Source organism: Cnephaeus nilssonii (assembly GCF_951640355.1).
Source record: "Cnephaeus nilssonii genome assembly, chromosome: 8".
NCBI lineage: Eukaryota > Metazoa > Chordata > Mammalia > Chiroptera > Vespertilionidae > Cnephaeus > Cnephaeus nilssonii.
This window is the reverse complement of record NC_137079.1, coordinates 27,445,252-27,472,825: the sequence shown is the minus strand read 5'-3', so window position 1 is coordinate 27,472,825 and position 27,574 is coordinate 27,445,252. Positions and strand designations below refer to the sequence as shown.

The 27,574-nt window shown below is 48.5% G+C and overlaps 2 protein-coding genes across 15 annotated transcripts in view; one reads left to right on the top strand and one right to left on the bottom strand.

Moving 5' to 3' along the window:
* Positions 1–4,958, top strand: part of SH2D4A (SH2 domain containing 4A) — a 53,258-nt gene extending 48,300 nt beyond the window's left edge. For all 5 annotated transcript variants that reach the window (XM_079778612.1, XM_079778610.1, XM_079778613.1 and 2 more), the window contains exons 9-10: positions 2,251–2,471; positions 2,929–4,958. In XM_079778612.1, coding sequence (XP_079634738.1) covers positions 2,251–2,471; positions 2,929–3,021 — 314 coding nt within the window. In that variant the 3' untranslated portion in view covers positions 3,022–4,958. The remainder of the gene's footprint in view (positions 1–2,250; positions 2,472–2,928) is intronic.
* A 5,839-nt stretch (positions 4,959–10,797) lies between these two features.
* CSGALNACT1 (chondroitin sulfate N-acetylgalactosaminyltransferase 1) overlaps positions 10,798–27,574 on the bottom strand; it is a 290,722-nt gene continuing 273,945 nt past the window's right edge. For all 10 annotated transcript variants that reach the window (XM_079779436.1, XM_079779430.1, XM_079779433.1 and 7 more), the window contains 4 exons: positions 24,014–24,192; positions 23,023–23,117; positions 14,718–14,799; positions 10,798–12,088 (listed from right to left, as the gene is read on the bottom strand). In XM_079779436.1, the coding sequence (XP_079635562.1) occupies positions 11,799–12,088; positions 14,718–14,799; positions 23,023–23,117; positions 24,014–24,192 (646 nt within the window). In that variant the 3' untranslated portion in view covers positions 10,798–11,798. The remainder of the gene's footprint in view (positions 12,089–14,717; positions 14,800–23,022; positions 23,118–24,013; positions 24,193–27,574) is intronic.

The window sequence follows — 27,574 nt, the reverse complement described above, 5'->3', positions numbered from 1 at the left end:
AGGGGAGTTTTCAGGGTCAGTGGCAGATATCCCTGGTTTCAGAGGCAGTCAAATCCAGAGTCCTCAAACCTCGGTCATGTGCGGTCCCGGGGCTGGCTGGTTACCTGTTGCCTTGTTTCAGCTTATGGTCGTCATCTGTAACTTACCAGCAGGACTGGGTGTGTTTAGGAAGGTAAAACTGGCCAACAGAAGCAGCGGTCCCTGTCTGTGGGCGCTTATACAGGGATCATTTGAGCATCCAACATGGACAGTGCAGGAGCTGACCCAAGAGGCTCACTCAGTAGCTGTAGTACCTGCAGTTTCCAATGGCTCGGTCGTAGCAGGGAAAGGGTGGAGAGTGATCAGATGTGATGGGGACCAGGCACAGGTATCACCAGCCCTGCCGGGCGTGAGTGCAATGGAGCTGGGGGCCCTGGAAGGGAGGTCTTGAATCTTCTGTTCCAGGAACATTTCCTACCTGTGAGGGGGGCGGCTGCCAGGCTTTTCACCACCCCCAGTTCTTACCCCAGCATCTCACTGGGGTTGAGCCTCATGAACTGCACTTTGAGGTACAGGCTGGGTGTTTGGAGTAGTGCATGGCAGAAGAGAAGGCACATGAAAGGCTGGCTGGTTGGTGTTGGCTGGGTGAGCTTCACACCACAAATAATCATCCAACAGGCGATTTCTTAAATCCTCCCTTTATTAAAGGTCTACTTACAAAAAAGATAATAGAAATGTTTTTATTTTATGTTTTTCTCTGGATAATTAGGATTCAAGTCTCAATTAACTTGACCACCACCAAGACTAAAGGGCTATGATAATCCACTGCCTTTTCACCAGGAGGTGTGTGTGTTGTTTTTCCTAATGATGAGATGCTGGGTATCAGTGTGGAATGGGAGAAGGCAAGAGCTTAAGTCTGCTAAAAGGCAGAACACTAGGAGAATGCTGCCCCTTCCTCCCAAATCACAGCTCCACTTCACCATCTCCCCAAGACGTGTTTGTGCACTTTCTATATGCTTTAACATTATTGGTTCATCTGAAGAACTACAATAGGAATAAAGGAAATCTTGAATATGAGTCAAACCTCATGAGTTTGAGCCCATTTGGGAAAAGTCTGGTCTGAGTTAGTGTGAATTCATGAGGCATCTAAAGTATAGATATATGAAAAAAATATGAAGATATATATGCAGATATTTACATATGAAGATAAATACACAAGCACACATACAAATGGGTAGTCCCTGGGTGTGTGTGTGTGTGTGTATATATATATTCATATATATGAAGAGTTTCATTCCTTTGAGTGTATATGAAGACAGGTATGTGTGTGCGTATGTGTGTGTATGCTCTTATTCCTTCATGCCAATGAGCATCATTTAGGAGTAGGAGGGCTTTGTAGACCTGCATCTGTCCTGGATCCGTCACTAACTTGCTGACCTCTAGACCAGGGTTTCTCAGCTTCAGTACTATTGACACGTTGAGTGGGATGATTGTTTGTGGTGGGAAGCTCTCCTGGGCACTGAGATGTTGAGCAGTATCCCTCACCTCTATGTACTGGATGCCAATAGAGCCCCACACCCTCCCTGCCCATGGACAACCACAAATGCCTCTCAGTAATTTCCAGGCACGGCCCTAATTGGGAACCATTGTTCTAGACCCATGGTCGGCAAACTGCGGCTCGCGAGCCACGTGCGGCTCTTTGGCCCCTTGAGTGGGGCTCTTCCACAAAAATACCACGGCCTGGGCGAGTCTATTTTGAAGAAGTGGCGTTAGAAGAAGTTTAAGTTTAAAAAATTTGGCTCTCCAAAGAAATTTCAATCGTTGTACTGTTGATATTTGGCTCTGTTGACTAATGAGTTTGCCGACCACTGCTCTAGACCAAATGGGATCGTTCCCAGGACATACAGTATCCATCAGTAGACTGAGGAGAGCACCTCCAAGGCCTCTTCCAGATCCCACACTCCCAGGGTGACTGTCAAGGGTCCGGCCAGACTCAGAAGCCACCTGACCCCCGTGTTGCTGTAACTGGGTGTATAAGTGGAAATGTGTTCTTCTGAAGGTTAAACATTTACAGTCTCCTTTATACTATCCATTTGCTTATGTAACCTACCTGCCCAGTTCCCAAAGACCAGAAAATGAATGATAGTTGACTCTTCTTAGATGCCCAAAACGGACTTAAAGTCATACTTATTTTCACTGAACTTGATCCACACAGCTATGTGTAATAGAGGAGAGGTTTGGAAATGAAATGCCTGCTTTTCTCACCCACAGGAATTCTCACACTAACGAGAGCAAATGAACTTCTGAGCACGTGCATGCCGGGAAGCTTCCTGATCCGAGTCAGTGAGAGGATCAAGGGCTATGCCCTGTCCTACCTGTCCGAGGACGGCTGCAAACACTTCCTCATCGATGCCTCCACCGACTCCTACAGCTTCCTGGGTGTGGACCAGCTGCAGCATGCCACCCTGGCGGAGCTGGTGGAGTATCACAGGGTGAGACGATGCACAGACTTGACCTGCTCTGTGAATTCCTGTCCTGCAGCAGCTCAAGCTCTGAAAGGCAATTACAAGAAAAATGATTGAGACAAGTAATGGGGGATTAGTTTTTGATAATTCCTCCCCCATAATCAGGATTCTTAATTGCATTTCCTTTATCACTGAGCCTAGTTCCTCCTCAGATACTCAGGGAGACCCCACTGGGCAGGGAACATAGGAGACGCTAAAATCTCTATGCCTACACTGACCACATCTGAGAACACTCTCAAGTTAGAACTCGGTGCAGGAGGTTTGCACATGAGAAAAATCTGTTTTGAAATGGTCGTAGACTATAAAGCTTTGTGTAAATCAAGGGTAGGCAGGAAGTTCTGTGTTCTCGAGAGGTAGGAGTGGCACGGCATCATTATTTACTCTCTCAACCTGCCCAGCCTGACCTGTGCCTTCTGATTCACAGGAGGAACCCATAACCTCCCTGGGGAAGGAGCGCCTCCTGTACCCCTGCGGTCAGCAGGGCCAGCCTCCCGACTACCTGGAGCTCTTTGAGTGACAGCCCCCAACGTGTCATCCTGCAGCCCCGGCTGGGCTTTCCTGTGGACAGATACGGCCGAAATGGACATTGGTGTGTGAAGCCAAAATGACCCTGCCGCAGAGCCAGTCCTGATCAGCCAACAGTATCCTTGCGGTCCTACAGAAATCCCTCTTCTGCACACACACTGGAGTTTGATGCTAAGAGGAGATCACCTCTGCATCGTATGCACTCCGAAAGTGAAGGGAGATTCCCCGTTTCAGCAACTGCCTAACATGAAGGATACACCCTCAATAATGTATGGAAGGCAAAGTGAACAAAGAAGAAACTGGAGCCTTTTAGGAATGAAGGTGTTCTTTAAAAGCCAGTAGCTCATGGGAACTGTTTCACGGCCTCCACTCTCTCCTTTTGCATCATCTGAAAAAGTCTCAGGGCCTGTTTATATGAAGTTACATGCTGTCTTTAGGGAGCTGGCAATAGAAGCCTTTATGGACGGCTGAGATGACTCTCCAAACGCACTTCACTTATTGTGCACGTTGGAGCCAGGATGTAAGAGACATAGCAAAACAAAGCCGGGAATGGAAGTTGAGTGCGTTTAAAGTATAGGGTGAGGGGCTTAACAGGGACAAAAACACCACGGACTAGGAGAGTGAGCTGGTGTCTGAGTGTCCTCATCCTGGAGAGCCAGGACACGTTGCCCGTCTACCTTGGCTCTACCCAGAGTGCACCGGGGATGGAGTCTGTGCACACGTGAGGTCCTACTGTGTGGATGCTACTTCTTGTGGGTTAAACTTCGTCCCCCAAAAGATATGTGGAAGTCCTAGCCCCCCATACCTGTGAACGTGACCTTATTTGGACATGGGGTCTTTGCAGATGTAAGCAAGTTAAGATGAGGTCATACTGGACTAGGATGGGCCCCATAATCAATGCCTGGCATCTTTATAAGGAGAGAGGGATTTGGGAACAGAGGCTCGCAGAGAGAAGGCCATGAGAAGACAGCAGAGACTGGAGTGATGCAATTGTAACCCAGGGATGCCAAGGACCACTGGCGACCACCAGGAGCTAGGAGAGCCGCATGGACAGGCCTTCAAAGGGAACGTCGCCCCGCTGACACGTTGATTTCAGACTTGTAGCCTCCAGAACTATGACAGAACAAATTTCGGTTGTCTTAAGCCACTGAGCTTATGGTAGTTTTTATGGCACCCCTAGAAAACCAGTACAGACATTTATGTAATTACAGAACCCGATGTGCATTATATACCATACAAATGGGAGATGTACAATTGCAGACAGGCACCCCGCCCTCCTCATAATGAAGGGAAAATAGGAGATGAGAAGAACCTCCCACTGGCTCTGTTTAGCTCAGGACAAGAATTGCTCAGTCAGGAATCTTCTGCCCCACTGCACCCCACCCCCACCCCACCCTCCATCAGGGGGAAGGCCTGACAGAGGAGGCTCGGGGTCACTGATATCATTCTCTGGGAAGATGGAGATCTACTCAGACTTCAGGCCTGCCTCCCCGCATCAGCAGGAGGAAGCAGAAGGTGGTAGCAGTTTGTTCCCGAGGTCGTTGGTTGTCTAAAGCACTCGCTGACAGTGTAAAATGTAACCCACAAAGAGGGCGGGGCGCCTGTCTGTGCATATATATGTGCGAGCGTGCATGGGCGGAGATGTGTACTTTAGTGAGGAAGTGTTTAAACACAGAGTTGTTATGTTTCTTCAAATGCTCCATGTGTTTTCTATTGTCTGAGAGACAACTGTCAGTGAGCGTCTAAGAGTGTCTCTCCGCTTCCTCTCTGTGACTCAGCGACCATGACGTGACAGGATTGCAGAGATGGCGCCGGGCTGGAAGCCAGGAACTCCTGTTCCCGCCTCTTCCCACCATGAGCTCTGTGGTCATGGATACCCTCACCTCTCTGAACCTCACCTTCCACTTCTAATGAAATAAAACAAGGGATTTTAACTCGATGATCTTTATTATTTTCATTCAGCTCTGAAATCTTTTGGTTCTGGAATGAATAGAAACGTACCCTACAGTCACTAATAATTATGAAGACATACACTGAGTGGCCAGATTATTATGATCTCTGAACGCATAATAATCTGGCCACTCTGTGTGTGTGTGTGTGTGTGTGTGTGTGTGTGTGTGTGTGTGTGTTAGTTTATTAGAGGCCCGGTGCATGAATTTGTGCATGGGTGGGGTCCGGCCAGCCTGGCCAGGAGGAGGGGACATGGGCAGTTGGCCGGCCTGCCTGTTGGTCAAACTCCTAGTCGAGGGGACAATTTGCATATTAGCCTTTTATTATATAGGATATACACTGAGTGGCCAGATTATTATGTGTTCAGAGATCATAATAATCTGGCCACTCAGTGTATAAGATTCCAGCATCACCCTCTGCCTTAAATTATTTTGGAGGAAACAAGTACAGTTATATCCAGATATAACTACACCAAGTGACCTCTTACTGGGGGAATACTTAGAACACGAGAAATGACTGGGTGAACCTACCCTTACAAGGAGAAGCAGATTGGAGTTCTGCACTATTTTACCCTGGTGGTTACTGACTCTCAGAAGAATAAACTGTCCAGTGTTTGATGATATGCTGGTGAGGAGTAACACCTGAAATTCTTAGGGAAAGAGAAAGGTTTACAGAATTCAGAAATAGATTACAACTAAATGGGTTGAGGAGGCCTGAATTCTCATCCCAGCTCAGCTGGTAAGACCCAGTCTCCCTGTGTCTGACCCTAGTTATGGCCTAAGGTGAGGCTGTTCAAACCCTGGCCCTGGTCCCCTCCATCTGTTGACTCAAGAAGCCCAGCACTGACCTACCTGCCCAAGGTTTCTTGGTCTGGGATGTTCCCCTCAGGTTCTGTCACGTGCCCCAATCCCAGGAACCCCAACCTGCCTGCCTCTTGGGACTGTGGCAGATGCCCCTCCCTGACCGTGTGGATTCTCCTCTCCCTCCACTGGATTCCGGCATCTCCTCTTACAGCCATCCACACGCTCCGGCCGCCACCTCCCACTGTGGACCCTCCCTACCTGTGAGGCCCCTGGTCTGGTCACCTGCCCTACCCTGCCACAGTAAGATGCTCGGAAAGGTTCTCTGTCCCTCAGCATCACCAGCAGTGCTGAGCAATGTCAAGGAAGTGTGAGTAGGTTCAAACCTTACACCAAGAAGAGGAAAAGCACAGGGGTAGTTAAAAAGGATCAGACAAAGGAGGAAAAGTGAAAAGGGGCATGGACAGGCTACTAAAACGAACTCAAGGGCATTTATGCCAGAGCCCCTCTGCACCGTCCTCAACAACCACAGGCCACGGCCAGCGCCTTATCTTTGGGTTTCTCTCGATGGTGCAAGGGGCTCTGGGAAAGGCTTCCCACGCAGGTCACTCCCCACCCTTCGGAACACCCCATAGGCCACAGGTGTGGCTTTCACGTGGCTCTGTGTGAGGCTAATAATTAGAACAAGCAGGTACCTTTTTCCTTCAGCCTTTCTTTGCATTGAATCTGAGGGTTTTACAGTTTGTTTTGTATTTATTTTTAAATTAAAAAAAAATTTTTTTCTTAACCTTTGCCATTGGGGTTTAACATCCTAGCAGGCCAGGTGCTATTTACTGTTCTCATTCTTAAAACATGAGTTGGAGGGTGGATTGGTCGTGGGCTGGTGGTGGGGTTCGAAACAGGGGGATTGACGGCGGAGGTAGAGGGAGCTGCTGAAGTCTCCTCGTTTCAAGCTCCGGTGTCCCTCTCAGGTGGCTGTGGAGTCAGTCAGTCCAGTTGCCATGCATCCCACCTGGGGACTGCCTGTAGCCGCAGGCTACTTACTCAGCCAGCCGCCAGACAGACAGGGGGACACTGGGCGAGTCCTGGGCAGAGGCCGCAGCAGGTGGTCTGGCCCTCCCTGAACCTCAGGGTGACCGTGGCCATGATGGCTCTTGAGGCACCACAGCACTGGCTGCCCTCCTAGGCTGCCACCCGCACCCCCTCTCTTAGAACAGCAGACAGGCAGACACAGCCCAGGGGCACGGGGTGGACCACTCCAGAGGCCTGCACGTAGGAACGCAATGCAGAGACTTTGAAAGGCACCTCTGCTGACTGAGAGAGTATTTGCTGTGCTGAAACCACCACCCAAAGCCCCCAACCAAATGGCACAGTCCCCATAGATTTTGGCAGCAACAGCAAAGCACGGATTCCTGCCAGTAGAAACAGCTTTGAACTCCAATACGAAGCTAATCAGAAAAGGGATCACACAAATTCGATGGGTGTGGCAGTAAAACACACCCACCCTTCTGAGGGACCGCCCAAGGGCTTTATCAGTTCTCAGCAACAATGTCAAATCTTTTTCAAAAAGCAAACATTCCTACCTGCTCTCAAGACAGTCTTTTAAGTCTCGTGCCTTAGGATCCTGCTGGAGAGCCTGCTTCCAAGGTTTCAGGGCCCTAACCTGGGTGAATACACAGCAGCTGGAGGAGGTGGGGCCAGCTCGCTCCGTGTTCCTGGGTGGCTGTTAACAAGCTTTCATTCATTGACAGGGGATTCTGCAGGTGGGACTGGAGAGGGGGGGAAACAGTGGGGCTCCTTCAAGCCACAGGTTCCTCACTGCTTCCCTTTGCTGTCCAAGCCCCTAGTGGGGCCTTCGCTAGTTCTTTTGGGGAGGGGTTGGGGAAAGGTCCTGCTATGGACTGCATATGCCCCCAATGTGATGGTATTAGGAGGTGGGGCCTTTGGGAGGCTCAAGAGGCCAGGCTTTGGACTCAGGCCAGGCCAAAGCTTCCCCCACCCCCTTTTCCAAGACCTTCAGGCCCTCTGGAGCTAGGACAATGATGTGAGCCTGCAGCCAGCCACTTCCTGGCTGGGCCCCTGAGCGAGTTCTTCACCATTCCTGACTTTGGTTTTCTGCACCTGTAAAATGGAAGTAATGACATCACCTACCTTAGAATGTTGGCAGTGTGTACATAAAGCGCCTGGCTATGCTCCTTACTTCAAAAACCTCGAATGCCTCTCAAACTGCCTAGGGGTCATCAACTCCGAATACTGAGCATGGGATTTAAAGGAGAAATTACCCAATATATCTTATACTCCTCATAACCCTTCTTCTGATAGACCGAAATTGTTTTCAGAATGACAGAAATAAAGGACAACAATGCACACATGATGGGTTCCTGGTCTGCAATGTGTGACCTGCAGTGGCCCTCTGATCACACTGGAGAGGTACTGGGCATGGGAATTGATATTGAATAATAACAGCTGAACGTGAATGCCTGCCATGTGCCTGATGTGTCCCAAGGATGCCAGACATACTAACTCAGTGGTTGGCAAACTCATTAGTCAACAGAGCCACATATCAATAGTACAACGATTGAAATTTCTTTTGAGAGCCAAATTTTTTAAACTTAAACTTCTTCTAATGCCACTTCTTCAAAATAGACTCGCCCAGGCCGTGGTTATTTTGTGGAAGAGCCACACTCAAGGGGCCAAAGAGCCGCATGTGGCTCGCGAGCCGCAGTTTGCCGACCACGGTACTAACTCATTTAATCTGTGGTGTGCCGGTAAACAATGAACAACTGGTTGGGGTTGGGGGTGAAGGATGGGGTTCTGAGGGGAGTCCTGATGTGTATGTAGCCTTTGCTGACTGCCAATTTCCATGGTACACTGGTAAATGCTCTTACTACAGCTGACTTCAAGCTCCCGACCAGCCATTACTAAGTGAGGAGTGGGAAGAGGTACTAACAATTGGCTCTCAGGAGGCTGCTGGTTGGAGGAGACCTGAGGTTTATATTAGAGACCCCGGCTCCAGGGAGATGACTGGGGTGAGTTACTAGGCGGCTTAAGAACAGAGGGAGGATGCAGAGGGTGGGAAGGAAACTAACACAAGCCCAAGACTCGGTGCCTCCTTGGCAGCATCCTGCCTTCAGATGTATTGTGACTGGCTCCTTCAAGCCACGGTTCATTACTGCTTCCCTTTGCTGTCTAAGGTTGAATTCCAAGCCCCTCATTACAGGGTTTCAGTGGGGCCTTTGCTAGTCCTTTTGGGAGGGGTTGGGGAGAGGTCCTGCTAAGGACTGCATGTGCCCCCACAAAATTTATACGTAGAATCTCCAATGTGATGGTATTAGGAGGTGGGGCCTTTGGGAGGCAATTAGGCCGTGAGGGTGGGGCCCCCGTGATGGGACCCCGTGTCCTTTTTAAGAACAGGAGAGCTCTCGGCCCTGAGAGGACACCGACACCGTATCCGCTGGCGCCTTGATCTTGGATTTCCCAGACTCCAAACCTTGAGAAATTAGCATCTGCTGCACAAGCCAGTCTACGCTATTTTTGGTAAAGCAGCCCAACTCAGACAGATTCCCGTTTGCATGTGCTTTAAGAGGGTCCTACCTTTTGATAAAACTATCTTACCTGACTATGTTCTAAAAAGAGAAAAATAGTTTAACGTTGTGCTATTTCCTCTTCTTTTCTGCTACCATCAGCAACTTGAAAACCCAGTTCTTAGCCACGGTCTCAGGCACCTGTGATACCGGAATTTAAACCAGCACCAAGGCCGGTGAGCCCAGGGGCAGCCTGGGACTGCTCCCCGAGGGGCGCTTCAGCCTGCCTGACCAGCCTGGTTGGAAACACATCCCCCTGACTCTGGGAGGACACGGGCAGGAGTGTGCAGGTCCGTCCCACAAAGCCCTCCGGACCACTGGGGAGCGGGCCCGGGATTTCTAGGATCACCATTACGTGTAAAAATATAAAATACAATCAGAGTTTAAAGGCACCTTGGAAATCATTTCTCATTTCCTTCTAATAAAAAGGACAAGTAAATTGTATTAAGGGCCCGGTTTGTCATTATGGTTCTCTCCTCCTCCTAGAGCCTAGACCACTGGTTCTCAACCAGGGGTGGCTCTGCCCTCCGGGGACGTTTGGCAATGACTGGGTGAGAGACCCTCCTGGCATCTGGTGGGTAGAGGCCGGGGTGCTGCTAAATACCCCACAGTGCACAGGGCAGCCCCACAACAAACAATGGTCTAGCCCCAAATGTCCACAGCGCCACAGCTGGGAAACCCTGGTCTATGCATAACAGACTTTTCCAAAAACTAAAGATATGGCATTCTTACTCCAAGAAGAAATCATATCCACAAATCATATTTTATTAGCTGTCCAATGCCACCTTCCACTCATGTCCTGTGTTTTAATTAAACGTTAGGAACTACCAGTACAAATCAATACAATGCTTTTTTTTCCCCCACACACCAACAGCTTAGCTTGAATGTTCTTGAAGCTTTTAAACAATGACTTGACTGTGGGCAAACAGAAGACAAGGAATCAAGAGATAATTAGCTCATGCAACTGGTGCTGGCTATTAAATAAATAATTTTCACATGAATGTAGAAACCACTCAGTGTTAACTGTATTTATTTTTTTTTAATAGTTGGAAACTGTAATAAAATGCAATTTTCAGAAGCATCTTGGCGATGGAGTAGTACAGCTTCATTTAAAAAAGAATGAAGTTACTCCCCACTAGACAGCGGTGAGTGAACATGTAGCAAAACCTCCCATCCCGGGAGACTCGGGCCCATGGAGTGATCTTGCACAAAATACATTTTCCTGCAGTTCTTCTCGTGGAAGCCAGCAGCCAGGAAGAGCACCCTGCTTGGGAAAGAGAGCGTTTGGTTCACACAGTGTACTTTGGTTTCTTTAAACAGGTAAGAAAGTAGTCCCCAGTTCTCTCTTGCAAAAAAAAATGTGTTTTCTGACTTTAAAATAAATCAAGCTACCGCCAGTCTGAATGAGTTTCCTTTTCTGTTGAGGTTTAAAAAAAAAAAAAAAGGATATTTGTATTTCCCTCCAGTGTTCAGTCGCTCCTCTTCAGAAATACTCTCCAGATACAGTCCGGTTATATCTTGGTCCTCAGCAGCCCCACGCCATGCCTCCCACCTGCTGAAGGTCTGACGTGGTGCCTGACAGGCCCAGCGTTGGGCAGGTCCCCGGATGTGGATATCAACCTGGTGCTCTGAATGGAAAGTTCTCCTAATGCATCTAAAAGTATCTTCTTAAAAACGTAAAAGTGTACGCTAGCTTGTGCTCTCTTTAGTAAGGCTTGCAAATGGGTCATTAAATAAGCAAAATATAACTCTCAAGCAAAAGAAAAGTGCATTTTTAAATAAAATAAACAAATGGAGATGGTTAAAACTACAACCAAAAAGATGAGATTATTTTTGGTTAATTTTGGGGAAAATGACAACAGTTATAATTTCTTTCTTTCTTTCTTTCTTTTTTTTTTTTTTTTGTCGACTTGGTTTTGTTTAATATACTCACAAGGATCATCATGAGGGTATCTTTGAGTTTACAGTCTCCTCGCCTGCCTTGTTTTAGCATTCCTAGACACAAGAGTCCCACTGATACAATCATCCTGCTGGGGAGAAACGCTTGCCTTTCATTCTAATGAACTTTTTACAAAACCGGTCTTCATTCATGAATATTGCGGCGCGCACAGAAAGCCACAGACCTCACTTCGCTGCAAACACAATCACAGCCTCCACGCGGCCGAGCGTACCACCTCAACAACCATTCTCCTTCGTCAGACGCTGCAGAGGATCGTTGGGGCTGCTTCTGCAGGCGAAGTGGGAGATCTGCATTCCTGCTGCATCAAACCACACAGGCAGAAATTGGAGGTGCTCTCCCTTTGTCTCTGACCAATCAGTCAGCTTCTTCAATTGCCCTTTACGGAAGTTGTTTCCTTGTTGCAGCCACTTGTCAGGTTCATGGCAAAAGGAAAAAAAAACAAAAAAACATCTCCCCCAACTGTATCCCTGGGAGTTCATGTTTTTTTGCTGCTTGACTTCTGTTTCTGTTTGCGAAGGTGAGCCTCTATCTCGTGCCGGAAGACCAGCATGCCCAGCTGCCCGTGGGAGGCCTCGTTCATGGCCTTGGACTGCATGCACATCTTGTACTGCTCGGGGGTCAGCTCGTCCACACAGCGCTTCTCGTGCCAGAGGTGGAAGAGGCCCCGCACGGGCGTCCGCACCACGATGAGGTTGCTGTGGAGGTACTTGCGATACAGGTGCACATCCTCTCCGCCCCAGCCTTTGATGTCCAAGTCAAACCCACCTGTCAGGAGAGAACACACTGCTGAGTCATGCCAGCCCGCATCCCCTGCTTCCCTGCGCTGCACAAGCATAGAACCGCATGAAGACAAGAAGCCCTTAGGGGAGATGTGTTTCGCCGCCCCTCCGAATCATGAGGGTCCATCCATGTCAGAGAACTCAGAATTCTCCAACACAGAGGACCTTTATGGAAGCTAGTACCAACTCCCAGAGGTGACCTGGCTGCAGACAGAATCCCAGCATTTGCCCGCCTCCGAGAGCTGCCGGAAGTGCTAACGATGAGCCCCAGCCTCCAACTGAGAGCTGCAGAAGCACCCCAACTTCAACCCGAGACCTCCAGATGAAAATTCCCGTGTTTCCGTTTGAATGCGACCTCCTCCTGCCACTTCAAATGGAAGAAACCAGAGGTGTGCAGTGTGAAATAGTAAAACAGGATCTCAGTGAGAAAAAAAAACACATCCCATAAAAGCACTCTTCCTTTTGGAGACTAAAGTGGTCCCCAAAAGCTGGTGAAATTACTCATGTTAAAGGGACCAGCCCCAGTCAGTTCTGAGGTTCCACTCCAACAATCTCGTTTCACGTAGGAATGGACAAGGAGAATAATGGTCCCCTAAACTCTCACCCAAGGTTGAGATGCCCCAGGTTGTTTCTTAACCTATAAAGTCCACCATGCCTCAAGTAGAACCCAAAAAAAATTGGCCTCTTTTTGTCATTGTTCCTTGTCTCACCTGGGAGATTTCTCCAACTCTTACAAGACACAGTGAGGTGATTCTCAACATCTTTTCTCAGTTATCACAAAGCCCTTTGTCCCCAAACAATGCTGCTCTGATCAAGGCTATTGCTGGATCCCTCAGAGAGGGCTCCCCAAGCACAGAGAAACCACACTGCACCCACCCCCTGATCCATGTATACGAGGGCTCTGTGTTCCCCCCAATAGTGTGCAGGCAGAGACCATTCTGAGTCAGGGTCTGGAATCTGAGTCTTGGTTCTCATCCAAGCTTCCACTTTACCTCTCGTGAGCTCTGGTTTCTTTATCCTGAAATGAAGTAGGTGTCATAACCAAACGAGACAGTAATGTAAGGGGCAGTGCTTAGTTAGCTGTAACTGATTTATTATTCCCATTGGTATCATTACAACTTATTAAGTAAAAGTTATGCGAGTATATGATGCCTGCAAATTAATGCAAGATTGCAAAGAATAATGGGGGACAGATGTAACCCAAAGATTCATTCTGGGCTCATAGCAACGGCCGACCGAGAAAGAGCAACTTCCCAGCCTGCCATTCCCATGTTTTTCTGGTATATCAACGCCCTGTCTTTAGGGAAAAAATGTATTATTACCCCACATTTGATACATATAGATCATCACAAAATACTCTCTCCCTGTATATAGAGCAAGGAAACAGCTTCTTAAGATGGAAATCTCCTTTAGAAATAAAAAAATACATATGTCATTTTTGGAAAGTGATTTGCACAAAATCATTTAGGCTTATTTCTTAAACAGATCAAAGCACACCTGTGGTTCGCTGCTGGTTATCCTGGGCTCCCGCCCCTGGGAGACTGGCTTCCTAGGGGCGCTGCAGCTGCTTACGGGACCTGACTGCAAGCCGATTGGGTTTTGTTTTTAACTGGTGATTCCTGTGAGCATTCTGCAGGCCCTGCAGACCACCTCTACCTCTGACCAAAACCCGGGGCTGCTCAGATAGACTCACGGACCTTAAAAAGAGAAGCTGCAGGCCCTGGGCTGGAGGGGGAGTAGACAGGAGAGAGCAGGTGAGCGGTCTCTGGGAGGCCACAGGGAGGCGGTGGGGGGTGGGCATCTCCACACCTTGTGAGGACAGGACTTCCAGACTCCATCCTGCTAGAGCCAGAGCCCAAGATCGAGGTTTCTGGCCTGATCTCTCACTCCCAAGTCACCTATCATCCACAATTCTACGCCCTTCAGAGGCGCATGAGTTACGACTGCCGTGGGGAGAGTGTGTGGAACCCCCCAGGGGGACAACAGACCCTCTGTTCTCATCCTGACGGTGCCCCTCACTTTGCCTCTGAGAACCTTGGTCTCCTCAACTGCAACCGAGGGCCTGCCCTGTCTGTGCTCTGGGAACCTGTGTGTATGTGTGTGTACACAGTGACGGTACACTCAGAGCTTCCAGTGACATCTGGGATTTTTGAAGGTACAGCAGATTTTCCAAGATTTCCTGGTGTGTGATTTTCTAAAATTCCCCATGTCACCCTGTTTTTTAATGGATTCCCCCTACTGGGGAGGCCCAGGATGGTCTCCATGATGGGGCGCAGGAGCCGGACAGATTGGAAGTCAGCACCAGGGGACCACTTGGAAGCTGCCTTTACACAATGAGCTGCCTGGAATCCGCAGATGGGAGCCTTATTTGGGGTGACTGAGAGGTGTTGATGGAGATTATAGGGGTTAAAGCGTCACACACTCCCAGGCCACCTATTGGTCCAGCTCCAAGCCCATGACAAGAGGAATGAACTTGAGCCGCCTTTTCTTAAGAAGTGGCACCTCCTTTGCCACCAGGCTCCTGGGAAGCTGAACGGCCAGGTTCCCTCACAGCCCTTCCCTGGCCTCTAGGTGGCAGTAGACATGCAGACTTGTTGCCAGTGGATTTGTCTTACCTATGTTGATGAAGTCTGACCGGTACTGACATGTCATCCCAAATCCGAAGTCTCTCCAAAACCCAGTTTCCTTCTTTATGACCTGCAGGGAAAGCACCGTCACTTGAGAGGGAAGGACAGAGTGGATAACAAGAAATAGAGCTTATTCACATAAGCAATGTTAAAAAGAGAGCCCATCCCAGCACTGATCAACAGCCGCAGCCCTGTGGGGGAAATGCAGATGGATTTGAGTCCTTCTGGAAGGTTAGGAATACAGTCAGCTCACCAATCCCAAAACAAGGCCCTGTGATTTTTGGCACCTCTGGCTGGAATGTTTCTAGGGTACAAGGCATGGAAACACACACACACACACACACACACACACACACACACACATACACACACTCACTCAAAAACAAACCGGGGAGCAAGTTTTTGAGCGGCGCCATGGAAAAGCCACCTACGTGTCTGGCCCAACACCAGTGCCAGCGAGAATCGGAGGCCTCGGCCCCTCACACAGGGCCGGGCTGGGAGCCAGCAAAGGGCTCAGGAAGTTGAGAGAAGGGATAGAGAACAACTCGGGATTCAGCTGCCCTGGCACCGCGCACACCCCGAGCTCCCTCGGGCGGTGAAAGGAAAACCCGAGGCTTCAGCGTGTGACTCGGGCTCCGCTCCTGCTTGTTGAGGAAAAGGGCCCGACGCGGCCAGGTTGTGAAGAAAGACTCTGTCCATTCCTCTTTACTTTCCAGCCAAACTGCTCCCAAAAGCATCTGCAAGTCGTTGCCAGGCGGCCAGGCTGCCGAGAGGCCATCCAAGCCGTGACTGTCTTCAGAAAGCCAGACCTGGCCCTGCCCAACCTCTTACTTTGCAAGTAAATTTCCAATGTTCTGGCTGAAGCAGCAAGACGTTTACAAAGTTGCTTCTATATTTTTGGCTGAGGCAATTCTGGGACTGGTTTGGGGGCCTATTTTAATCGTTATTTTTTCATGATTCATTTTTGAGTTAACAGCGGTGCTTCCAGGAAAGGAAGTCCCCTGGGCGGGTGGGTGGAGGGGAGGCTGCACCCGGTCCCCATCCACGCGGATCGCTGCCTTTCCCGTCCGGGACGCCTGGCTCTATTCACAGCTAAGGAGACACAGTGCGCGTCTCGTCCCATCTTGACCACTGGCTGGCTTTTCTGCCTCGGGTAGGCCCCGCACTTCTTCGAGTCCCTAGTTCCTTTCCAATAACTGAGGAGGTTGAGTTAAACCGTCCCTCGGGTCTCTTCCAGCTCTAAGATCCAAACATTTATCCTATTACTACTATTTCACCTCCCTGAAGTTTCCCTTTATCTCTACCACAGGCTACGCTGGACTGGACAAACGGCTTGCAGAAGGGCTGATGAACTTGAAAACTCTTTTACTCCGTGGCCTAGGAAACGATCTTATTTTCACTACCACCTCCACGGGACGCCGCTTGCACTGCTGCCCGCACGCACCAGGCCTGCCACGGAAAACCAAGACCACGAGCGGCTCTGCCGGCTACTGTGGTCCTCAGCACGTGCTCTCCAATCCTTCTTCAGAACAAAGGCCTGGAATACAAACCTCCCAAGTGACAAGACAATTTCATCAGTATCAACCGGAAAGGTTTTTCAGGGCAGGAAAGTCTAAAAAAAAAAAAAAAATGACTCTACTGAGTCATTTTAAAAACTGGTTTCTACTTCATCCCTGTTATACCAGGTAAGCTGTTCCTGATGCAGCTACTGGCTTAACATCCTTTTTTTTCCCCAGGATGCAGACAAGTTTTCTAAGCTTCTGGATAAAAGTGGAGTCGAAGAGTAGTGCCAGTATCCAACTTCAAATACTTGGCTGAAGTCTATATGAGTGTAAATGAGAAAGGTCCAAACAGGGCAAACAATGGGTCAGGGCTTGGGAAGAAAGACAAAGGGGTGGGGGTGGTAAGAAGTAGCCCCTGCAGGGCGGGGGTGAGTGGACACAGTCCCTGGTAAACCTGCGCACAGTGAAGAATGACCCGCAGCTGCAGACAGGGTGACAGAAACAAATGGATGTGTGAGCTGGGAATGAGCTACATAAATACTTATTAACATTGGCTTTAATGTTGGCAAGCCACTGTCTGAAGAGCTCATTGAAACGTAGCCCTTGGTGGGAACCGATCGTGCCCACAGCATATACTGTCAGGGCAAGATGGAGTGCGCTTATTAGAGTTCACTTATTAAGGCTCCACCACCCCCAGCTGTGCTGAGCCGCTAACTGGAGTGGTGCCCTGGACCAGCAGCCGAGCTGGGAGTGAGGGCTCTCCAGTGAACATCAGATCACAGCACGGTCCCATTTAAAGCCCTGCCGAGGTTTTAATTGCACCCTCTCTAATGCAATTAGAATAAAATCCATGAGGAAACCTCCAGCCTGCAAAGGCCCCACGGGACCTGGCCCCTGCCTGCCTTGCCCAGCTCACATGCCCCTTATATACAGACCCTTTATATTCTGCCCCGTGAACGCGCCCAGCTGACATGTCTCCACAGAGCTCCCTCCCAGGTTCACCCTTTCCCTGCTCACCCCTGGGCTCTGCTCCAGTGTCACTGCTCAGAGTCATTCATCTAGGCCCTTCCAGCCACTGTCAACCCTTCCCAGCCATGTTACACACTACGCCATCACCTGGCTGATGTTCTCTATAAACAGGCTCTCTGAAATCACCCTGTTGTATTTGTTTCTCTGTTAGCCGACTGTCTTCACCCACCACCTCTGGTGAGCGCAAGCTTGGTCTCCAGGACCCAGATCACTGTCTCCCACGTAGCGAGACTCAATAAATATGGTAAGTCATCAGTTAACATCACTGATGGGTTCTGCGACTTCAAGCCCAATTATGTATATCAAAACCAATTTTACCATAGGCTAATTGATACAAACAGGAGTTGAGTTCCTACTCAGGCATCTCATTAATATTATAATGAACCAACACGGAACCAAAGGGAGTTATCTGAGGACCTGCTATACTTCTCCGATGAACAGATGAGGAGCAGAGACAACATCAAGCCAGTGGAAATATACATGGTCCAAGCCCAGAATCTTGTCAGGGAGTGGACCAGTGAAGGCCTAGGAATTCCCGTGGGAAAACCCTCAGAACTGTGTCCCTCTGGACCAGCAGCCAAAAACATTTTCCCCTTCCTGGGGTCTAAGCAGAGCGCTTAACTTCTTAGCACCTTTGCCCGAGGCATAAGGAGCGCCACTGTTCTGGTCAAGCATTGAACAGACACACACCAGTGATGTCTAAGAAGAAGCCCTAAGATAGAGATTAGACTTTAAAAGAGAAACATCTCCTCCTTCTGTCCTGAATTTCCTGACCTGTTTTCAAGTGCTATCCTCACTTTTAACAATTTCTATCCAGGGCCGGCCTCCTCTTAGCTCTCTGAACCACCTTTCTCCCCCACCTTGGATCCCATCGGAGCACCGCAGGGCAGGAAAACGCAGCAGAAAGGACAGTTCTCCCACAGGAAGTTGCCAGACCTTCCGCCCTGTGGGTGATTCATATGATCGGGCTGATTATTTTCTATTAGGACCAAAACACAAGGCATACATCAGCACCTCCCTCCAAAGACAGGGGAAGGCGGCCACCCTGCAGGTGCACGGGGGCTGGGGCGGCAGGCAGCGCCTGTCTGCTTTCATGGCACTGACTTGGACAACTGCCCATGATGCAATCTGGGCCCTAAAATAAAATAAGTAACATATATTCAGGCAGAGTATTTCCTCTAAAGACAAGAGAGTCTCCCGAGACCTGAGGTTGTGTCTGAGCAGCCTCACGTTCACCAGAAACACTGAATGGTGTTCGTTAACCTAATTTCTGCCCTCACTGCTGGCAGGCAGGCAGGCAGGCAGGCAGGCAGGCAGGCAGGCAGGCAGGCTGCGTGCGGTCCACAGGCCCCTCGTGAGGAGGCTTCAGGCCTGGTTTAATGCTCTGCTGTTCCCATCTTGAAATTCTTAATGAGTTTCGAACAAGGGCCCTGTGCTTTCATTGTGCACTGGGCCATGCAGGGTGAGTAGCCAGCCAGCCCTGTCCATGAGCAACAGACACCTTGAACTTCAGGGTCCTCTATGGCTCGGTTGGGAGCCTCCTGACCCCACACTATGCAGTTCTCATTCTCCGGTACCGAAGGCTTGATGAGCACATGGTGCAAGATTCCAAGGGCCCGCATGTGGTATGCAAGTGCCCGAGGGCTGAGCGAGCACCCTGTGCACGATTCCAGGGGCTGCCTATGGCACCCGTGTGCCCAAGGTAAGGCACGGTGCCGTGACCATTTCTATCTCTTGAAAGATAAAGTATTCTGGCACCAAAGCTTTCAAAGAATTGGCTGAAGAACATACTCAAATGCCACCCCCTTCAAGATTTGTACTAACCCACACTTTCAACAAGACGTCTTTTGTCAGTATCTGCATTAAACACATGAAGTGTCTTCTGAAGGGTAGCATGCTGGACAAGGAATGGTCCAGGTTTCCTCTGTTTGGGGATCTGTAACCAAAGGATAGACTCTGTGCTCTCCTGAAGCACACTAAGGCTAAAGAATAAGTCTCCTCAGCATCCTCACCTGGTAGAGCGGCTGGCTTGGGTGTCTATCAAGCTGGTACCCTGTGCCAGGTCCTGAGGTTTGCAAACATTTTCTCCGTAACCAGTTTTAGAGTCAGTTTGTAGAGGAAAGTTAATCCCAACAAGGAATCAGGGCTATGCTATAGCAGCCAGGGTTGTGTAAGTTTCTTCCCAACTCTGTGTTGAATGACATCACATCGGTAGCCTGGAATAGGCCTCAGTGGGGAAATTGACACCACGGGAAATGGCCAACGCTATGAATCTGGTCTTTTCCCCACCCCTTTCAGAGAGTGGGTTGTTCAACATTTACTAGCACACCACTGGCTTTATGCCATGAAAAAAAAGTTTTTAATGGAATTAATCTTCATTTTGGAAATGTATCTCTGGCAGAGGATGAAGGAAAGACTGAGTACAGAAGAGGGAAAGAGTCTAAAGACAGAAGTGGTAAGAGGCTCCCGCTATGGCCCCAACAAGAACTAACAAAGCTTGAGCCAGGAAAGTGGAATGTTAATAATTATTGAAATTACAGCCATTCCTTTCTCAGAGAGCTGTTTCTACATTAAAGCACCAGCAAGTTTCATCTCAGGTGTAAAACTCAAGAAATTAAATATTCGTATAAAATCCCATGATTTCACTTACTACTTATTTACTAATCGTCTGTACTCAAACATAGAGAAACAAGTAGTCTGAACACACTCGCAAATACCCTACGTTTGGTTTCTTGCTTGCGCCTGCAGACAAAATGTTATCCAATGACAGTGGCCAATACTGGTAGCCAGGAGAAGTAATGACCAGCACCTTGACGATGAGGTCATATCTGCAGGGCTGCTGGAAAAGCTGCCTTTTGTTGGCAAGAATAAATAACTTTTGCTACAGTGACATTCGGGATCTATGTTCTCCCTTTGAACACTGATGTATTCCAGGAAGGCTATCAAGAATGCATTAATATACATGAATCATATACTTGTAGACTGAGTCCAAATGAACCCTTGGTAGGAAATCTTTCCTAATTTATCCCTCTCTTATCATTCCTTTTTTTTTTTTTTTAAATCCTCACCCAAGGATATTTTTCCCTTGATTTTTTAGAGAGAATGAAAGGGATGGGGAGAGACAGAGAGAACCATCAATGTGAGAGAGACACATCGATTGGTTGCCTTCCCGCATGCACCCTCATGGGGCCAGGGATCAAGCCTGCAACCGAGATACATGCCCCTGACCGGAATCGAACCTGGGACCCTTCAGTCCCAGGGCCAAGGCTCTATCCACTGAGCCAACCCAGCTAAGGTTTATCATTCCTTTTTATTTTATAACTCCTTAGCTCCTCCACATTCCATCTCTATATTAGTTTCTGTAGTTTGATGTTCTTCTTTGGGCTTTGTGTCAGGTCATTTCCTTTACATTTCAGCTCTCATCTAGACCCTAAGCGAGTCTATTTATTCCCCCTGCACTGGAGTAAGGAAATCCTAGTTTGCGCCTGTGCTCGGCTACCAGCTGTCTGTGTGATCTTCAGTAAATCTATAGACAAGAAGGGAGTAGTTGAAATTATCTCACAATCACTTCTGAGTACATAAAACTGTTTCAGTTCTCTGCCTCCCCGACTGACACCTACACTAGTTCTCCGTAGGCAGCAAGTGCTCAAAAAATGGCTCACCCAGTAAAGAACAAAATCAGCACATTTCTTTTTTGGATGGAGACCCCTGCATTGCATAGACAACTGCTGTTGGACTAAATAGTCACAAATACTGAGCCCCGAAAGAGCAAACTTATGTGGTCTAGGAAATGTTAATGGTTGCAGGATAACTTAGAGGTTCCAGCTGTCGATACAGCAATCTGGCCTGACCACTAATTCATACCTCTGGCTTCCCTTTACACCTGCTTCCCTGCAGGAATGGTAATACAGGATAAACCTTTTAACCTGTAAAATGACAAGAATCGCTTGCAAGCAAATAAGGTCTTTAGGAGTTAAAAGTAAAAACCGTCATCTCATTCGATGTCAAATGTCATGCGGTACTTTATTTAACATCAAAGGGACTTTTATTCTGATTGGTTGAAGGAAAATAAATCCTGTTTCCCATTTCCCCCTCAAGCCCTATTAGAAGCTTAGAACTCTTACAGAATGGAAATAAGAAGTTTTTCTGTCTCAATGAGGGTGGATAAAAATTGGTTTTGGGGGAGTGAAACCTCTTACTGTGTTTATGTACCAAGCACATATGTACATATGGTACATAAACAGGCATTCACCATATCCGGGGTATTAGAATTTCATCGGGGGAAGGGAAAACTATATTATTACTGTCCTGTGTGGCTGGTGTCCCAGGTGGAACCGTGATAGGACGTGAGCTTGTCCAGCCTGAAAGAACCCGAGCCGACACTTTCCGGACCATCCACTGCCAGAGGTTAACTGGAGCGGGGCACAGGAAACGGCTGGAAAAACAGGTTTTGCTACTTCTGGAAGCTTGAACACAGAATCCATCCTGCAAAAGAATCTCATAAAACACATCTTTTTACCCTAGCTGGTTTGGCTCAGTGGATAGAGCGTTGGCCTACATACTGAAGGGTCCTAGGTTGGATTCTAGTCAAGGGCACATGCCTGGGTTGCAGGCTCAATCCCCAGCAGGGGCTGTGCAGGAGGCAGCCAATCAGTGATTCTCTCTCATCATTGCTGTTTCTATCTCTCTCTCCCTCTCCCTCTCCGAAATGAATAAAAACATAGTGTGTGTTTTTTTTAAAACAACAACCTGTATTTCCCATGAAAATCAGTTTCCTCTCCCATTGCACAGAAGCATGGGAGACGTGGTCCTATCACATGTCCATTCTCACACAGCAGCTTTCCTTCCCAGCCTATGAGGTGCTCAGTGGGAGGAAATGTGGCTTTGCCTCAAACAGGAGACAGAGCTACCCAAGGCAACGAAAAGACGCCCCCCAGGTCAGATGCTCCCCTGAGACCCAGGCTGAGCTGGAACACCGCCTTGACAAGCCCAGCTGATCTCTGCAGGAAAAGATCGCAGCCCAACTTGATGAGAATGGGAAGTTGATTCTCCGAGGGGCATGCCTCTGTGTGGCAGAGACCCTCTTCTGGCTTGTCTCATCTTTCAGTTGCTGCCCTGCTTCTCTGCTAAGCGGACTGACTCCTGCCACCACCAACGGAGACAACTCAGCTTACAGAGATCCTTGGTGGCTTTGTGGCTCCACCATCCATCGCCCGTGCAGCTAAGATCATAGCAGAGAAGCCGCCCGCCTGTGACACTGCTGATGCTAATGTCCACCCCAGTCACCGTGATATGTGGGAATGACAGCATGATGGGAGGGTGCTGGATCTAGTCCCTGCTCCCCCACTGACTCACTCACTGTGTCCTGGGGTGAGCCACCCCTTTCTGACTTCCGGTTTCCATCTGCCAAATGGGAACACAATCTCACCTTTCTTACCTTGCAGGATTTGTTAATAATAAAGAGAAAATGCGCTGCATCCATAATGCAAGAACACTGGTTTCCAAAAACCACAGAAGAAAACCAGGAAGGTGTGAAATTACCTTTCTGTAAGGTACTGTTCCTATTTGTTTTCCACTTTTAAATATTGCAAGCACTTTTAATCAACAAGGCACTGGGAGCAAAGGCCAGAACGTCTGCCAAACTTGAAAATGAATACAGGACTCAATCCGCAGATTTCCACTCACCTGTACTCATGGTCAGGTGCCCTAGTAATGAAAGACATGAAACAGTCCCACAGAGGCACCTGCGGGTAATTACTCACCAGCTGCTGTTCTAAGGGAGGGACCGCATCGTGATGGCCGTAGATGATGCCAGGATTGTACTGACTGAAAAGGACTGGATAAAATACTTTCTTCCCTGCAGACCAGAAAACAAACATTCACTAAAAACAACAGATGAAACATTACGTTTGCTCATCTATATTCAACCCACTGAAACATCCCAGACATTTGCATCCACTGTTCCTTTTCCCTTCACTCAGGTCTAACAGAGATCTTCGAAGTTCTGCACCAGGGAGATCAGATGAACAGACTCTCAAACATTTCTAGCCTCTTAGCCCAGGAGTGGTATTCAAAATTGTGATATCAACCAATGAGAGTGGGTGTGAAAGACAGTCCTAATGCCCTCTGCCCTGCCGGTCATTAACCCTTTAATTGCTGGCTTGTGGGGAAGTCTGAAGGGTTGCCAGAGGCTGGGGTGACTTTGTGCAGCAGGCGTAGACGTAGGGAGCCCAGGGCAGTTACTCTATCAATTTATCTGAAGAGTTTCAGTATTTTAACAACAGACATGCCCATTCCAGTAGGTATCAGCTGAATACCAGTCTTGCCTATAAGTCAAAATCCATGAGAAAAATTTTCACATTGTGAGTTATTGCTGCTCCGCTCACTTCTTCCCTTGATAACTACCTACAGCTACTCCTTTCCCTTTGGTTTCAGGAAGTTTCTCCAGGTCATGTCCTCACTTTCTCCTGTGAATGTTCATGAAAGCCGACCTCCCAGGTGAAAATGGAAAAGAAGTTAGAAAAATTAGCTTGGGACAAGGAGTCCTAGAATTACGGTGGCTGACAAGCCCACACTGTGGCAGCAAAGGAGAAATCCAACCAGGTGGTTTTCCTTTTCTTTGCCATTGGGGGGAAATAGGCTGAGTCAGAAGCAGGACAGCAGAGTGAACTGTGAAGAGAAGGATGCCCGAGTGTGGGAGCCAAATGCCACCTGAGGGAGAGAAAGAGAAGAGCAGACTCCGCACACCCTTACCTGGCTGTGTGTTCAGCCTGCACGTATTGAGGAACTCAGAGGTGAAGTGGATGTCAACGTCACAGAAAAAGAGAAGGACGTTGCTCCCCTTCCAGAAGCGCGCTCCTACATCCAGTCCCTTTCCCCGGGAAAATTCTCCATTCAGTTGGATGAAGGTAAAGTTCCGGAAGTTGGAAGCTCTAAAGGGGAAGAAAGACACAGTCCCTCAGGCTTCCCAGGTCAACAGAGTCCCCTGGAAAACACATGACCAAGGGCCATCCACATCGGACATGTTTCTTTTGTAACCCTGAGGGCAATGAGAATACCAGGCAGTTACAGAATGACCCAGACTCTTCGGAAATACATGGGGATTAAAGGTACCAAGAACAAACACCTAGTGAAGTCTTAACACCAGTTTATTTCTTGCTTCTCAGTAATTTTCCCAAATTGAAAACTGTACTGTCATGATTAATGAATATTTTGTGTGTGTGTGTGTGTGTGTGTGTGTGTGTGTGTGTGTGTGTCTGATGGAGAAAACTTGAACCAGTGAAGACTATGTCAACAAAACCCAGGAAAATCTCCATACCTTCTGAGCCAATGAAACCACTGGGCCAAGGAAATGAAATTCCATTGGAATGGCTCCACCTCGCATCCTCTCATCTGTATTCAACTCCAGGAGCCAGACCTGATAGTCCTGATATATGCTTATCCCCAAACTGATCTAAACCTGGATTCCTTTCCCACGCTCAGGACATGCAGAAGAGCGAGACAAGGAAAATGACAGACTTGGGTTCAGAAGACCAGAACTGCCTCAGACCTGGCTCTCCCTAGATTAACTCTGTGATCTAGGCATGAACCTCCCAGAACCTCAGTTGCCTCATCTGCTAAATAGGAATAATAACACCTTCCTTAACCATCTCACCAAGTTATTAGTTAGGTAAACACAGCCAAGAGTAGAAAGCACTATGTAAGCATCAGCTACTGCTGTCGCTGGCACAGGCAAGGATTCCCAGGCCCAGGGCAGTGAAGCCAAGACGTTTCTTCCTGCGGCTGTTCTTTCCCAGGCACAGCAGGACCTTCTGAAATGGGACATGTCTCCGCACAAGTTCCAGGAATTCATTCAGCACCTAGTGGGATGGAGACTGTCTTCTACCAGGAAGAACTAGAGAACCACTTATAGTCCTATTCTAGCTCCTAATTCCACCTTCACAGATGCCTGGCACTTGGCAAATCCCCCTTTCCTGCTGACATCACCCTTCTTTTCATATCTGAGCCCTCCCTATACCTGGCCTATCCCTATCCCTATCCCTCAACTTCTCTCTAATCCTGATGTAGTAAAAAACCTATTTCCATTTTTAAAAGTATGTCTTCCACTTGGGTAAAGGTCAATACAAATATAGAGTCATAAACATTTCAAATGCTAAACTGTACTTATATCTTGTCATTGAATCAGTGGAACAAGTTCTGCTACCCCTTCCTAGACTTCTCATCTTCTTTCAGATCTGGGAGTGAGCTTGGGTTTTTATCTTGGGAATCTGTGGGCCCAACCTGTCTGAGTCCGATGCCAGACATGCTTTTCAGATTTAGATCAAGGCAGGAGGCCTGGTGATGGGAAGGGCGCTGGCAGATGAGTCAGGAAACCTGGATCCAGGACCTAGAACCGCGCCTGGCCCCCGTGAGTGCAGATGTTTGTGAATAAACATGTAAACAGGTGAATTATTCTAATGCTAGCTCTGCCTCTAACGTATCAGGGGCGAATCACTTCATGTCACTGGCCTCCGTTTCCTCACTGCACAAAGGCCCTTTCACTCTAACATTCTACTTCTGTACATTGTGCATCCAGTTCAGCACTGCTCCACACTTAGAGGCTCTCTCCTCTCCTTCAGGGCTTGACCTTCACTCTTTTCTCCAGCCGGGGGCCGAGTTCATCTTTCCTGTGAGCAGAACTGTGGTTGTGCTCCCCAGCCTCTTCAGTCCTCGGTTGGCCCTAGTGAAGGACAGCTACCTCCCTGTCTCCCCAACTGTCCAGGTGCAGTCATCTTTGTCTCCCTGGGGGGTTCCAAAGCCCAGCTCCTATAAGTCAGGCTCAACTCACTTCTCCCTGCCCTATTTGCTCAGTTTTCTGGAAAGTGTTACCCTTGGGCATTGCCTGGTCTTTTGCCTGTTCATCCAAGGGAGTCTCCAGGTCTCCCATGACTCATCTGCCATCCTGAGACCCATCTTTCTCTCAAAGCCAGGAGCAGGTCTCTTGCTTTGCTTGTCTCAAGGTTCATGCTCTTTGAGACCCTCCCAGACTGCGGGGTGAGCTGTAGCTACTTTGCAGGGCAGGGAGGACTGACATGCCCAAATGCAGGGTAGCAGCAAGGCTGTCCTCACTCAGGTTGTATCTGACTCATAATTCAGGGTCCTCCTCCAAGAGGTCTTCCAGGATCTATCATTTGAGAGCTCAAATATAAAAATGCTTTATATTTAAACAACAGCAAGCAAGGTTTGCCAAGGGAGAGGAATTTCTCCCCTTAACAGCCTTACAGTCCATTTGTATTGATAGAGCAAACATTTACAAAAGTCATGTTGAATACTTAAATAAGAATACAAGGCAGCATCAGAAACTGAGGTAACAGCATTAGAGGGAGGACAAGCCTGGAGAAGATCAACCTTTGAGTGCATGCTGAGTGCTACAAATTTAGAGGAGAGAGTGGTCATTTTGTGTATAGACTCATCCAATACACAAGTTAACCTAGGTTGTTCTGTCCAAAAATTCTCCAAACCCTGGCTTGAGCTGCTCTTCTCTGCTATGCTGCAGCAGGGGGTGGGGAGGGGAGTGGGCTTGCCAGTCAATCAAAGTCACTGGGAAAGGGGTAAGGAGAACATTGTTCCCAGTGTTTGAGATGACCTTAATTTGGAAGAACTTTTTTAAAAAAAATCTTAAAAACATTGACCTCTATGCAATCTCCTTCCTTTCTCTTCATCCAATCTCTCTACAGGATGAGATAATCCATGTTACATCTGTGGCACTACCCAATCTGAATATGCATTTCAAACCTCCTCTCCAGTGTGTCTGAAGGCCATAAAGAAAGGCCCAGGACACAGTTCCCATCCCTGTCCAATCACTGCCCACACAGAAACCTCTCACCCCACGGGCCAGTGCCCATCTGGCACCAGCAGCCTCTACTTCCCTCCAAACCCCACTCTTTCCTCTATACGCAACCCTGCCCGGCCCAGCTTTGCTTGGCCTCCTCATCCACCCTGACCAATGCTGACCAGCAGGAGACATGCATCATTGCTGCGGGCCTGGTGGCACACATATGTGATGGCCTTATGTTGAAGGCCTAACCAGGGAGCTGGACATCAGTGCACACAGAGGCAGGGTGGGGACAGAGTCACCGATGGCCTGGGAAGCACATCAGCTGTCATGGGCACTGGAGAAGGCCCAGGGCTAACTTTAAGTTGTCATCCACCTGTGGTTCCCAGAGTGGTTGCCAGGTCACCGTGCTCAGCTAGGAGTCCACCTGCAGATGGATAATGGTACTATCCTTCCTCCTAATCACTCAACCCCGGCACTTCTTATAATTAACCATTATC